The sequence below is a fragment of the Camarhynchus parvulus genome, chromosome 4, assembly GCF_901933205.1.
Source record: "Camarhynchus parvulus chromosome 4, STF_HiC, whole genome shotgun sequence".
NCBI lineage: Eukaryota > Metazoa > Chordata > Aves > Passeriformes > Thraupidae > Camarhynchus > Camarhynchus parvulus.
Genome location: NC_044574.1, coordinates 838,251 through 853,882, shown reverse-complemented (window position 1 = coordinate 853,882; position 15,632 = coordinate 838,251). Strand labels below are relative to the sequence as shown.

General features: G+C 51.0%; 1 protein-coding gene across 2 annotated transcripts in view; it reads right to left on the bottom strand.

Annotated features, from left to right (window-relative positions):
• The window catches only part of SFXN5 (sideroflexin 5), a 117,100-nt gene that overhangs the window by 24,072 nt on the left and 77,396 nt on the right, over positions 1 to 15,632 (bottom strand). For both annotated transcript variants that reach the window (XM_030947420.1, XM_030947421.1), the window contains one exon: positions 13,420 to 13,505. In XM_030947420.1, coding sequence (XP_030803280.1) covers positions 13,420 to 13,505 — 86 coding nt within the window. The remainder of the gene's footprint in view (positions 1 to 13,419; positions 13,506 to 15,632) is intronic.

The following is a 15,632-nucleotide window of genomic DNA, read 5'->3' as shown; positions in this document are numbered from 1 at the left end:
ATTAAATATTCTAAATATTATATTAACTATTATAAATACTGTATTAAATATTATAAATAATAATATTTAATCAATTTTATAAATAATGATTAAATAAATAATATAGATAATAACTGCCTCAGGCAGTTTGCCAGTGTTAAAGGGGAAAATATCATTTGTGAGGGATTTATTCCAGAGCCATTTACAAAAAGGATCCCTATCATTCAATTGAAAAAAATGGGAATATAAACCAACACCAGGACAGGGGGTTCTGCTGGAATGTTCAGTGTGTTTGAGCAATGTGGGGAGGGAGTGGATTTGCTGCTGGGTTACTCAGGACACAGGGAGCAGCTGGAGCTGGGCCAGGGCAGGATTGGGTTGGATTTTAGGGAAAGGTGGATTTTGCCCGGGCTCCCCAGGGAATGGGCATGGCTCAAAGGCTGCCAGAGCTCCAGGAGCCTTTGGACAGCACTCCAGGGATGCCCAGGGTGGGATTTTGGGGTCTGGGCAGGGCCAGGGCTGGATGGATGATCCCTGTGGGTCCAGCTCAGGATATTCCGTGACTCCATGATCTCCTTCCCCCTGGGGTGGCCACAGGAGCTCTCCTTGGCCAGGGAAGGTACAAGAGATGACACCAAGCCCTGCTCATCCATCCCTGAGGTGACATCCCTGGGATTAAACCAGTCCCAACCCAAAGTGCTCCATTCCCAGGTGTCACCAGCCCTGCCTTGGCACGGGGCTGCAGCCAGGTTGGACCCAGGTCGCCTCAGCCCTCGCTGCACCTGCAGCGCTGGCTCTGAGCACTCCTGGGGGATGTGGTGAGGAGGAATTCATGCCCTGCTCCTGCCTGAGCCTCCCCAGCCTGCTGAGAGCTGCCTTCATGCGCAGGAGCCAGAGGAGAGCAAGCACCAGGGTTTAACTCCTCCAGCAGCTCAGCTCCTCACTAATAAGCTCTCGAGACAGAGTTGATCCTATCAATTTGTGCTGTGAAAATCAAACTTCTGTTCTCCAATCTTGAGCTGCTCTGTGCTGCACAGAGCATGGCTGCAGCTCAGAGACTCACAGAGGAGCCTGCAAGGCTTCAACCAAGCAGGACAGCAGGGCACCTGTCCCAGCAGGACAGCAGGGCACCTGTCCCAGCAGGAAAGATCACCTGTCCAAGGAGGAAAAGTCACCTGAGCCAGCAGGGAAGGTGACCTATCCCAGCAGGGAAGGCGACCTATCCCAGCAGGACAGCAGCTGACCTGTCCAAGGAGAACAGGTCACCTGTCCCAGCAGGAGAGCAGGTGACCTGTCCAAGGAGGACAGCAGGGCACTTGTCTCAGCAGGAAAGGTGACCCATCCAAGCAAGAAAGGTGACCCGTCCCAGCAGAGAAGGTGACCTGTCCCAGCAGGACAGCAGCTGACCTGCTCCACACCCTGTCACACCTGCCCTGTTCCAGAACTGCCCTGGATAACCCCGATCACCCCTGGCATGGGCAGGGGCAGCTCCTGGGGCTGTGACCATCCCTGGATGCACAGGGGCAGCTCCTGGAGCTGTTACCATCCCTGGATGCACAGGGGCAGCTCATGGAGCTGTGACCATCCCTGGCATGGGCAGGGGCAGCTCCTGGGGCCATGACCATCCCTGGATGCACAGGGGCAGCTCCTGGAGCTGTTACCATCCCTGGATGCACACGGGCAGCTCCTGGGGCTGTGACCATCCCTGGCATGGGCAGGGGCAGCTCCTGGGGCTGTGACCATCCCTGGCATGGGCAGGGGCAGCTCCTGGAGCTGTGATCACCCCTGGATGCACCAGGGCAGCTCCTGGGGCTGTTTTTTGTCCTGCTGAAGCTGCTGTGATCCATGAGAGCCCTCACTGGGACACTCCCAGCAGCAGATCCTCACAGCCTCCTGGGGCTCAGTTTAGAGCCAAGGCATCGCTGCTGACACCACCCCTGACATCTTAATTTGGAACTGCACCCTCTGTAATTACTGCCCTGTCGGGGACCTTATAATCACCCAAGTAAAACCTCAACCAATTTAAAAGGATCCTGGGTCCAGCCCCCAGGTGTGACTTCCAGGGGTGCTTCCAGCCCAGGCCAGTTCAAATTACAAGGGCCAACCTCCTAATTAGGAAGAGTTATGGCTCGATTTAAAAAGGAGAGCAGACTAATTAACACATGTAGTGTAATGTCTTAATTGGGATTCAGATTGGAGAATCTGTGTGGTTCAGAATAAATGACTCATAATTAGCCAAGAGGTCCAGTTTTCTCCTGTCCCTGGATCCCTGCTCCCGACACCGAGCTGGGGAGGAAGGGGAGTTAAATATTGCATTTTGTGAGCTGTCAGCTGCACTGCAAATCCCTCTTTGCACCCATTAAACCCCATTGGAAGGGAGTGATGAGGAGCTTCCAAAGGGTTTCACTGCAGAGGATCAGCACAGATTGAAAATAAATTAATAAAATAAAATATCCGCGTGGAAATAAAATTAATATCCATGTGGTGAGGAGGGATTTAGTTCACACCACTGCCCTGCATGCTCTGCCAAAGGTTTGGGTCAGGGAATGGGGAGGTTGGACCTTCAGAGCTCCCTGACAGCCCAACTCTGGCATCTTCTGGAGCCTGAGCAATCCCAGGGTGAGTGAGGTTGGGAGGGAGGTCACCCCATCCCACCTCCCTGCTCCAGCAGGGTCCCCCGGGGCACAGAAACCAGGATTGTGCTCAGATGCATTTTGAGAATCTCAAAAGGTACTCAAAACAGAGATATTAAAAATTGAATTACTGAACATCTACAGAGATGTTCAAAAAGCGGAGGAAGGAACCTGATTTATTCTCAGGAGCAAACCCCATCCCACCCCACCATAACTGCAGAAATATTGGTGCTGTTTTGCCAAGAACAGGAGTTTTACAGATCTCACCCCATGCACAGGACAGAGGCAGCTCTGGAATTAAACCCCGACTCAGATTATTCAACAAAGCATTGGAAAGTTTGGTCTCACCCTGGAAAGCTGCAGGAGGACAAGAGAACTGTGGAATGGTTGGGGTTGGAAGGGACCTTAAAGACCATCAGGGGCACCTCCCATGATCCCAGGTGGATCCAAGCCCCAGTGTTCAACCTGGCCTTGGGCACTGCCAGGGATCCAGGGGCAGCCCCAGCAAATCTGGGAATTCCAGCCCAGCCCCTGCCCACCCTCCCAGCCAGGAATTCCTGCCAAGATCTGATGCAAACCTCTCTCCTTCAGCTGGAGACAATCTCCCCTTGTCCTTGCACTCCCTGCTCTTGGGAAAAATCCCTCTCCAGCCTTTCCCAAGCCCCCTTTAACATGTTCATTTTGTTGTCCCCAATTCCACAACCCAACACTTTTGCTCTGTCCCATTGGCATAGAAAAACTGCTCCGCGTTTCCCCCCTGACCTTGGGATGGCAAAGAACATCAAATCCCGCAACACTTCCTCCTCCTCTTCCCTCTTCCTTCCAGCTTTGTCCCTTTCCCCCTTCAAACCCCGCAATGCCCCTTCCTCCTGGGATTTCCCTGTACACCTGTGGTGGTTTCAGAGGTGTTTTTGTGCTGGGAAAACCCTGGGAGAGGCAGAGAGAGGCTGGTGTTGGAGCGTCGGGGGATAGGACGGTCGGGACGGATGGAGAGGAGAGATCTATGAAGCCAGGGCTTGGAACTTGGGGTTTATTGCAGACGGCCTGGGTGCAGGGGCACTTTGGAACTTGGGGTTTATTGCAGAGGGCCTGGGTGCAGGGGCCTTTTGGAATTTGGGGTTTATTGCAGAGGGCCTGGGTGCAGGGCCCTGCTGGGAGCTGCCAGCCACAGCTCGGAGCAGTAAAGAGAGAAGAGAGGGGTAGAGAGGATGAGAGGGAAAGAGAGTAAGAGGGTAAGAGAGTAAAAAAGGTAAGAGAGTAAAAATGATAAGACAGTAAAAAGAGTAAGAGAGCGAGGTTCCCGTTCCAATACAATAAATCTTCTGTGTTGAATATTCTGATTCTCACTAACCAATCTAGTACAAGATACAAATCCTACAGCATTTACATACAGCCTATAAGAATCACTACATTACCACACTGTGTTACATTTTAAACCCTACAAACTCCTCTTTGGGCCCCTTCTGCCAACTGGTAGGGTCTGTTCTGACCCTTGGAGCTGCCTGCAAGCAGAGGGTGTTTTCATTAAAGGGGGATGGCCATACCATGGCCTTCAGCTGGCCATAGCATTGTTTTCCAGTTGTTCAGTAACTGAGGGATCTCAAAGCTTGCTCTCATTGCAATCTCACTTATAGCTCTATATTCTCAAAATCTTTTACCAGACAATCACATTGATAAGGCTTTCCTGTTTCACCTTCCCCACAGGCTGGGGAGGTTCCCTGAGGGCCGGGTAGGCCGCAGCAGGCCATAGGTACAAACACACACCCAGACAGTGCATGCGCTGCATGGAGACACGGCGCTGTAAACACACCTTCATTCAACTCTCATCCTACAGCATTTCCATACAGCCTATAAGAACCATATTACCATCCTGTGTTACATTTTAAACCCTACAAACTCCTCTTTGGACTTTTTCTGCCAACTAGTGGGGTCTGCTCTGACCCTTGGGCCTGCCTGCAAGCAGAGGGTGTTGTTTAATGAAATGGGGATTGTCACCCTGATTTTTTAAGATTTTCTAAGTCTTCTGATGTTGACATTCTTGTAGCAAACTTTATCACACACTTTCTGTAAATAACTCATTGTTTTGCATTCCTTTATGGAGAAAGAGAAAGTTGATGGACTGTTGGTTTGTCCAGTGTCATTGGAGAGGTGGCACAGTCACCCTTGAATCCACTGTCACTCCTGGAAAACTATAAATGTTGGAGTCATAAAATAAACTTCCCTTTTTTCTTCACCTTGAGAACAGCGGTGTGAGCTTGTGTTCTTTCGTGTCCTACAGTGACAGGGGATTACCTTCGGCCAGCCATAGCATTGTTTTCCAGTTGTTCAGCAACTGAGGGATCTTAAAGCTTGCTTTCATTTCAATCTCACTTAAAATATAGCTCTATATAGCTTTTGAGAATAGCTCTATATTCTCAAAATCTTTTACCAGACAATCACATTGATAAGGCTTTCCTGTTTCACCTTCCCCACAGGCTGGGGAGGTTCCCTGAGGGCTGGGTAGGCCGCAGCAGGCCATAGGTACAAACACACACCCAGACAGTGCATGTGCTGCACGGAGACACGGCGCTGTAAACACACCTTCATTCAACTCTCATCCTACAGCATTTCCATACAGCCTATAAGAACCATTACATTACCATCCTGTGTTACATTTTAAACCCTACAAACTCCTCTTTGGACTTTTTCTGCCAACTAGTGGGGTCTGCTCTGACCCTTGGGCCTGCCTGCAAGCAGAGGGTGTTGTTTAATGAAATGGGGATTGTCACCCTGATTTTTTAAGATTTTCTAAGTCTTCTGATGTTGACATTCTTGTAGCAAACTTTATCACACACTTTCTGTAAATAACTCATTGTTTTGCATTCCTTTATGGAGGAAGAGAAAGTTGATGGACTGTTGGTTTGTCCAGTGTCATTGGAGAGGTGGCACAGTCACCCTTGAATCCACTGTCACTCCTGGAAAACTATAAATGTTGGAGTCATAAAATAAACTTCCCTTTTTTCTTCACCTTGAGAACAGCGGTGTGAGCTTGTGTTCTTTCGTGTCCTACAGTGACAGGGGATTACCTTCGGCCGGCCATAGCATTGTTTTCCAGTTGTTCAGCAACTGAGGGATCTTAAAGCTTGCTTTCATTTCAATCTCACTTAAAATATAGCTCTATATAGCTTTTGAGAATAGCTCTATATTCTCAAAATCTTTTACCAGACAATCACATTGATAAGGCTTTCCTGTTTCACCTTCCCCACAGGCTGGGGAGGTTCCCTGAGGGCTGGGTAGGCCGCAGCAGGCCATAGGTACAAACACGCACCCAGACAGTGCATGCGCGGCATGGAGACACGGCGCTGTAAACACACCTTCATTCAACTCTCATCCTACAGCATTTCCATACAGCCTATAAGAACCATATTACCATCCTGTGTTACATTTTAAACCCTACAAACTCCTCTTTGGGCCCCTTCTGCCAAGCTAGTAGCATCTGCTCTGACCCTTGGGCCTGCCTGCAAGCAGAGGGTGTTGTTCCATCAAAAGGGGATCACCTTCAGCTGGCCACACCATTGTTTTCCAGTTGTTCAGTCACTGAGGTATCTCAAAGCTTGCTCTCATTGCAATCTCACTTATAGTTTCCATATTCTCAAAATCTTTGGCCAGACAATCACATTGATAAGGCTTTCCTGTTTCACCTTCCCCACAGGCTGGGGAGGTTCCCTGAGGGCTGGGTAGGCCGCAGCAGGCCATAGGTACAAACGCACACCCAGACAGTGCACGTGCTGCACGGAGACACGGCGCTGTAAACACACCTTCATTCAACTCTCATCGCAGCCTTCATTAGTGCTCTGAGTTTTGCATAATTTGGCAGCTGCCCCTGGCGTTTTTCAGGAGGTGCTGTAATTGATTCCATATGGGAGTTATCGGGGGCGCTGAACCGGGCCCGTGTTTGCCGGGGAGGAGGTGTCGGATGCGAAACCAAACATGACGGGAGCGAGCCCCAGGCTCCCAGCTGACACCGTCTGGGGGTTTCGGGGCTGGTTGCTGCAAACGGGAGCAGAGGCAGCGCAGACACCGCCAGACGCCGCCGGGCGCGGGGAGTGACGGGATCCTGGGTGGTTCTGGGTGGTTCTGGGGGGTCCTGGGGGGCCTGGGGGGTTCTGGGGGGTCCTGGGGGGTTCTGGGGAGTCCTGAGGGGTTGTGGGGGGTTCTGGGGGGTCCTCTGGGGTCCTGGTGGGTTCTGGGGGGTTCTGGGGAGTCCTGAGGGGTTCTGGGGGGTCCTGGGGGGTCCTGGGGGGTTCTGGGGGGCCCTCTGGGGTCCTGGGGGGATGCTGAGGGACCCTGAGTGATCCTGGGGTGTCCTGGGGGATCCTGAGCAATCCTGAGAGATCCTGAGTGATCCTAGGGGATCCTGAGGGATCCGGGGGTCCTGGGGGGTCCTGGGGGATCCTGGGGGGTTCTGGGGGATCATCTGGGGTTCTGGGGGGTTCTGGGGGGTCCTGAGGGATCCTGAGGGATGCCGAGGGACTCTGAGTGATCCTGGGGGGTCCTGGGGGATCCTGAGGGATTCTGGGGGGTCCTGGAGGGATCCTGGGGGGTTCTGGGGGAGTTCTGGGGGGTCCTGAGGGTTCTGGGAGATTCTGAGAGATTCTGGGGGATCCTGAGAGATCCTGGGGGATCCTGAGCAATCCTGAGCAATCCTCAGGGAACCTGAGGGATCCTGAGGGATTTTGGGGGGTCCTGGGGGGTTCTGGGGGATCCTGAGGGATGCTGAGGGACCCTGAGTGATCCTGGGGGGTCCTGGGGGATCCTGAGCAATCCTGAGTGATCCTGAGGGATCCTGGGGGGTTCTGGGCAGTCCTGGGGAGTCCTGGGGATGCTTGGAGGTCCTGAAGGATCCTGAGGGATTCTGGGTGATTCTGGGGGATCCTGGAGGGTCCTGAGTGATCCTGAGGGATCCTGAAGGCGTCCTGGGGGATCCTGGGGGATCCTGGGGGATCCTGGAAGATCCTGGGGGTCCTGGGGGATCCTGAGTGATCTTGGGGGTCCTGGGGGGCGATCCTGGGGGATCCTGGAAGATCTGGGGTCCTGGCGGGGCTGGGGTGTGGGGGGGGGGATCCTGAGCGATCCTGGGGGATCCTGGAAGATCCTGAGGGATCCTGGAAGATCCTGGGGGTCCTGGGGGATCCTGAGTGATCTTGGGGGTCCTGGGGGGGGATCCTGAGCGATCCTGAGGGATCCGGGGGGTCCTGGGGGATCCTGAGTGCTCCTGGGGGTCCTGGGGGATCCTGGGGGATCCTGAGCAATCCCACACTCCTCACAACACCCCCCTGGTGCACCCAGGAAGTTTGGGATCCAGAGATCCCCATCCTGCTGGGCCTCTCAGGTCTCTCTGCTCTGTCCCCCAGCTTTTGTCACCCGTTTTGGGTCATTTTGGGAAATGTGAGCTGTACCAGAGACCAGCAGCTCTGCTGTCCCACCCAGCCAGGCCAGCACTGTCCTCACACCGCAGCCCCAGCCCTGAGCCCTTCCAGAGGACACAGCAGATGCAAAAGGAGGGAGGCTGGGGGCTTTTTGTGCTTGATTGACACCATTAAAGGAGCAGTTTCCGTGTTTACTCTGGGAACAGCCCCAGCAGTGGAAGGTGTCACTGCTGGCAGCTGCTGAGCCCAAACAAACTTCTCTGAGGGCTGGGCTGGCCGGGGCCTGGCAGCAGGAGCACCTGTGGGAGCATCCTGCGCTCCCTGGCACGGCAGTGTCTCCAGGAAAACCCAGGGACACCAGGGCCAGGGGGAGCTCCTGCCTCACCCCGGCTCTGCCGTGACAAACCGGGCTCAAGGAGAGGAAAATGCCCTTCCAGCACCTCAAAGCACTGGCCAGCCCCCAGGAAAATCCATTTTTCCTGGTGCCACTGCTTCAGCTCTGCAGTGCTGATCCAGCCCGGGAGCATCCTGATTTTATGGGATTTACAGGAAAACAGCCCTGGGAACTGCTGCACGCGGAGGATCTGGAGGTGCAGAAGAGCAGAAATGCTCCCCTTCCATGGACACAACTGTTCTGCTCCCATTTCTCCCTCAGCTCCTGCCCTTTGCCAGTAGCTCCGGCTTTGTCTCTTCCACAGACACTGCCCAGCCAGCTCCAAGGCCTTCTCCAGTGCATCCTGACATTCCTGAGCTCTTGGAACCCTCTCAGTGCTTCAGGCTCTCTGAAAGGTCTTCTCTGAGGGGCACAGAGGAGGTCTGAGATAAGATAAGGACATAAGAAGAGCTCAGGTTCTGCTCAGAGGTCCCCCAAAGTGTCCCCAGCAGACGCTGGTGATGGACTGAGCTCCTCCAACTCCTGGCCACACCACAGGGGCCAAAAATTCGGGCTCTCCCAGCACAGAGCTCAAACTGAGGCTGCACTTAGAGCTGGCCTGCCCCACACCCAGCAGCTGCAGCGCTGCAGGGAGCTGCTGGAGAAGCCTTGGATGGTGGCTGGGAGCAAACAGCTCCATCTCCCAAATTCCATCGCAACAGCCAAACAAAGGACTGACAGAAGGGGCTGAATAAAGGGAATAAAGGGAGATGGGGATGAAGAGCCCAACTTCCCGCGGTGGCCGCTGCTGTCCCCACACCTGTGTGACACAGAGACATCAAAGAACCCCCATTAGCAGGCACCCTCACCCCTCAGACACCTCCGAACCGATACTCACCCGCAGCGAGAGCTGCCAGCGCGGATATTATTTATAAAACCTCAATGAGAATACATCTGCACGGATAACTGACACCGTGTTCCCTGCGTGGCATATGCAGGCTGAAAATAAACATTGGTTCTATATGTTCACTGCTCCAGCAGAGTCCAAGCAGCAGGAAATGCATGAAACATGGGCAAGAGCGGGAGCGCGGCGGTGGGAGGGAACATGGAATTACTTGGAGAGCAGAGAGGCGGCCCCGGGAGTTAAAATACACAGCAGGCAAAGAGAAGAGAGGAGCCAAGAGAGCTGAAAAAAATGGCACAAGAGATGGGAGAGGCAGCTGGGGGAGTTAAAACATGCAGATGGAGAGATGGCTGGGAGAGAGGAAAGACCTGGATGCGAGCGGAGAGACGGCGGCCGGGAACTGGCCACTTAAAATAAACTTTGGGAGCAGCGAGCTGGGGAGAATTCCTGGGGTCTGACACCCTGCTGGGGGCAGGGGCTGGGCCCTGCAGGGGTGGGAGTCCCACCCAGGTGAGCACCATTACCCACCTGCACCCGGGATCACACTGAGCACGGGAATCGGCCCCTCCTTCCCATATCCCAAATTCCAACTACGCAGAGGAGTCACCCCCTTCCTTCCCCACAATCCCAAATGCAAATGGGGAATCTCTCCCTTCCTTCCCCACAATCCCAAATGCAAATGGGGAATCTCTCCCTTCCTTCCCCACAATCCCAAATGTAAATCCATTGGAGGAATTGTTCCTTCCTTCCCCACAATCCCAAATTCAAACTACTCAGAGAAGTCACCCCCTTCCTTCCCTACAACCCTAAATGCAAATGAGGAATCTCTCCCTTCCTTCCCCACAATCCCAAATGCAAATCCATTGGAGGAATTGTTCCTTCCTTCCCCGCTTTCCCAAATTCAAAATACTTGGAGAAATAACTCCCTTCCTTCCCCACAATCCCAAATGCAAATCCATTGGAAGAACCATCCCCTGATTCCCACAATCCCAAATGCAAATCCATTTGAGGAATTGTTCCTTCCTTCCCCACTTTCCCAAATTCAAAATACTTGGAGGAATCGCTCCCTTCCTTCCCCACAATCCCAAATGCAAATCCATTGGAGGAATTGTTCCTTCCTTCCCCACTTTCCCAAATTCACAATACTCAGAGGAATCACTCCCTTCCTTCCCCACAATCCCAAATGCAAACCTATTGGAAGAACCATCCCCTCCTTCCCATATCCCAACTGTAAATCCATTGGAGGAACCATCCCCTCCTTCCCACAATCCCAAATGCAAATCCATTGGAGGATCCAGATTGTGGCTCCTGATCCCAGTTCTGCAGAGTGACACCTTCATCCTTCCCATTTACAGCCCCTGTAGGGATTTCTAGAAATAAATGGATAATGCCTGCCTGGATCTCACCCCCATTAAAACACACTCCTCAAACTCAAATCCTACTAAATTTATCAAGTTACACTTTCCCCAGACGCTCCAAAGGGTGGGGGTTTTTTTCCCCAAAATGAGCTTTCAGCTCTGAGTGAGCCCTTTGGGGACGAGATTTAAGATCTGAGAGTTGACTTCAGCTCCCTGAGGCACAGACAGGGACACTCCCCGTGTCCCAGGGCTGCTCCAGAGCTGCCACCAGCTCCAGCAGCGTGGCCAAGCCACACCTCACCCCCCATCCCTGCTGCTTCTCACTCCCAGCCTTCCAGGAACCCGAGGATATCTGGTGGAAAACGCAGCAGGCACAAAGCTCCGGGCACAATTCAGGCGCGCAAAAGCAGAGCCCGGATATTTTTATACCCACGGAGTTTTGTGGCAGCGAGAAGGAAAATTTTCTCTCACAAACGTGAATTAAAGCTTTCAATAAGTTAAAATGATGATTTTTTTTTTTTGGAGGGCAATCTCCTGTAAGTTCACAAATAAAATCAGTTTTAGAAAGGCCTGCACTGAGCACAGGTGCATTCAGCAAAACTCGTATCAATCCAAGGATTTATGATGCCCCCGAGGACAAAGAAGTCATTTACTGGTTTTATTTTGCTGCAAAGGAGGGAACAAATTTCACCATCAGTTTTATTTTCTCCCCAGGTGCCAATCCAATTTTACTGCCAGGTTTATCTCAGCCTAGGGATGGCCCAGGCTGGGCCCTCAGTGTGTCCTGCTAGAGACAATAATTTATTAATTTGTAGAAAATTAATTTTCTACAAATTTCTCCAATTTTTTGCACATAAAGGATTTTATCTGTGGATACTCAGCAATAAAATGATTTGAAGCAATAAAATAATTTGTCCTGAGTGTTGAATTTTTGGATGATTAAATGGGAACCAGTTAAACCAGTGGGAACACACAGTGCAAAGCCTCAGTTCTACACACAATTTGGAGTAAGCCCTGAGTAAATTACTCCAGAGTAAGTTACTCCAGAGTAAGGCACTCCCAGGCACATTCCCAGCAGATCCTGCAGGTAAATCCTGACTTTGTAGGTGACAAAATATTTGGAGCAGGGATGAGGCTGCAGAGATTTTGTCCAGAAGGAAAAGGAAATAAAATTCAAATGTTTTGCACAAAATCAGGGGGTTTGGAATCTGCTCCTCCTTGGAATTAGATGGTGTTTATGGTGTCTTCCTACCCAAACAATTCCATGATAATCTCTCTGAACACCTTTTGATCTCTAATGTTTCCTAAAAATCAGGGGCAGTTTTCCACCGAATTCAGGGGCTGACCTTCCACCATGGGTTATCCAAACTGCTGGGCTGTCAGGCTGAGTTAAAATAATCATGTTAATATAAAACTTCAACAAGCTGGACATTGGTCCGAAATGATGGAAATTGATTGAAATTATGGAAATGATTGGTCCTCAATGTGGAAATGTAATATGCAAAAAATTCTATCTGGTGGATGAAATGTGAGGGGACACCTCGTGGCTCTGCACAAGGAGGGGACAGGAGGGGACAGCTGGGGACGTCGGGCTCTGCTCCCAGGGAACGGGGACAGGAGGAGAGGGAACAGCACCAAGGAGGGTTTAGGATGGATTTGGGAGAAATTCCTTCAAAGAAAGGGTTGTTAAGCACTGGAAGGGGCTGGAATCCCCATCCCTGGGGGGATTTCAAAGCCTGAGGGAAATGGATTTATAGAAAATTCTCAAAGCCTGACAGAAGGCTCACATAGTGCACATCTGTATGCAAACCCTGAGATAAGAAATACTGACTTAGAAATGGCATGGAATAAGAGAGAAATTGTTGAGAGGGAAATTAAGTTTCAAAAGATAACCTTACAAAAAAGACTAGATACTTTAGAGAAATAGAACTGCAAAAGATACATTGTAGTAAAACCCACCAGGGGTAATTTCAAATAATTAGCTTTAAAGCATTTACAACATAGTGGAGCTAAAGCTGATAAGCCAAGAAACACTTAGAGTGTATTATAATTAAGAAATAGCTTCTGATTGTAATAACATAACTTATAACATCTGTATTATCTCACCCTTCATATGAGACTAAAAACAAAATAAAAGTTTTTAAAGCCCCATCTCTAAACAAGAATAAAACATAACCCAACAAAAGCACTGTAGATATGGCACTTGGGGACATGGGCCAGTGGTGGCAGTGCTGGGATGGTTGGACTGGATGACCTTGGAGGACCTTTCCAACACAAACCATTCCATGATTCCATAAAATGGTTGGACTCAATGACGTTGGAGGACCTTTCCAACACAACCCTTTCCTTATTTCATAAAATGTTGTCACCTTTCCAATTCCAAATCCCATAAAGCTCACCTTTCCATGACTCCATAAAATGGTTGGACTCAATGACCTTGGAGGACCTTTCCAACCCAAACCATGCCATGATTCCATAAAATGGTTGGACTCAATGACCTTGGAGGACCTTTCTAACCTGCCAAATCCAAAGGGTGGGGCCTTGGCTCTTTGGGGCGTTTTTTTTTTTTCTTTCCTTCATTCATAGGTTGGTTGGTTGTTGTGCTTGGGGGCCTTTTCCCCCCCACCTCACCCTTTTCTTTAAAAAATTTTTGTTTTCGTTAACCTTGGGGCCTTTCACCCAACCATTCCATGATCCCATAAAATATCCACGCCTGGCACCCTCTGAGGCCCTTTCCTCCCTCCCTCCCCCTGGGCAGACTCACTTCTCCAGCACGGACATGATGATGGGAGGTAGAACCAGTATAGGCATGGGCAGGACCACTCTGGTCAGGGCTGTTTCCAGCAGGGCCTGTGGAGCAAACACAAACAAACAAACACATGCAGACATCCCAAACCAGCCCAGGACGGACCTGCCAGGCTCAGGATGGCTCTGCTGATGGCACTGAGCTGTCCCCCCAGAGTCTGCAGCAGCTGACAAACCTCAAAGCAGTTGGGAATTGGAAAATCATGCCTGGATAACGATTCTCCAAGCTCACTTTAACAGAGGGTTCAGCTGTCATGTACAGGGGGTCAAACTGCCAAGCCAAAGTGACTTGGATACTTTTTGATGCAGAAAACATCTGGGTTTATCATCAATTATCCCATCTGAGTAGAGCTAGAGCTTGGCCAGAGCCCAGACTCTAATTGGTGGATGTCACCTTTGTTGCTGATGGGAATGACATGGGAATCACTGATGGGAAATGTGGGGGAAACATTGTAGGGGAGATGTTGTGGAGGAAATGTTGTAGGGAAATGTTGTGAGGGAAATGTTGGAGGGGAAACGTTGTGAGGAAATGTTGGAGGGGAAATGTTGGAAGGAAATGTTATAGAGGAAATGTTGTGGAGGAAATGTTGTAGGGAAATGTTGGAGGGGAAATGCAGGGGAAATGTTGGAGGGGAAATGTTGTGGAGGAAATGTTGTAGGGAAATGTTGGAGGGGAAATGTTGTGGGGAAGTGTTGGAGGGGAAATGTTGGAGGGGAAATGGAGGGGAAATGTTGTAGGGGACTGTTGGAGGGGAAATGTCGGAAGGAAATGTTGGAGGGGAAATGTTGTGGGGAAGTGGTGGAGGGGAAATGTAGGGAAATGTGGTAGGGAAATGTGGCAGAGAAATGTTGTAGGGGAGACATTGTGAAGGAAATGTTGGAGGGAAATGTAGGGAGAATGCTGTAGGGGAAATGCTGTAAGGAAATGTTGAGGGGGAAATGTTGTAGGGGAGACGTTGTAGGGAAAATGTTGCGGGGAAAATGTTGGGGGGGAAATTTTGTTGGGGAAATGTTGTAGGAGAGATGTAGGGAGATGTTGTAGGGAAATTTTGTAGGGAAATGTAGGGGAGATGATGTAGGGAAATATCCCACCATGGGCCAAGCAGCACTTTGAGCCCTTCCTGCCTGAGCTGAGCTTTGATCTCACTCTGTGCTGGGGATGCAGCTCCTCACTGCTGCTCCAGGAATTGTTTCTCATCTCTGCTGGTTCATTCCCTGCAGGGATTTGGGACAAGCAGAGCTCTCCTCTCCCAGGAAAACCCCAACCATGGAGCTGCATTGGGCCTCCACAATTCTTCCTTCCTCACCAGAGGGAGCAAGCAAAGCAGGGTTTGGATTTATTGATGCCCAGAGATCTCCCAGGGCCTGCAGGGGCTGGAGAGGGACTGGGGACAAGGCCTGCAGGGACAGGAGCCAGGGAATGGCTCCCACTGGGAAAGGGGAGATTGGGCTGGCATCTTGGCAAGGAATTCCTGCCTGGGCTGGAATTCCCAGATTTGCTGGGGCTGCCCCTGGATCCCTGGCAGTGCCCAAGGCCAGGTTGGATCCACCTGGGACAGCGGGAGGTGTCCCTGCCCATGGTAGGGGTGGGACTGGATGGGATTTAGGATCCCTTGCACTCAAAGCATTCCAGGATTTTATGTCACAGGGACATCTAACATCACAACAAACCCTCACACGGGGACAGCTGTGTCACACTGAGGATCTGCCACAGTTCACATGAGGAAAACCAGGATTAACCTATCCAGGAAGAAGAGCTGGGATTGGATGACAGCTGAGCAGAAGCTCCCAGAACTCCCAAATTTTACATTTAAGCTCCACCTACATCGCTCTCACAGCGCCTTCTCTTTTAATCTTCATTTTCTCTTTCAGCCATCAGGACAGAGAGGGGAGAGCGGGTCCTGGAGCCAGTTAATGGAAGCGATGAAAACTGGCTCCAAGAAGTGTCTCTGAGCCCTTCAGCAGACTGTTTTAATCCCCCTGTTAACCAACAATATGGAGAGCTATTCGAGATCTCCCCGTTCCTGCCGAGGACTGCAGAGCTGTACATTAATTGCTGTCTCTGGAGTGCCTTGGACAGAAGGAGGGAGGGAAATGCCAAGCATTATATTATTAACTCCTGTGCCTGGGCGTGTGCTCAGCACAGCTCCACATCTCAGTCAGAGCCCACTT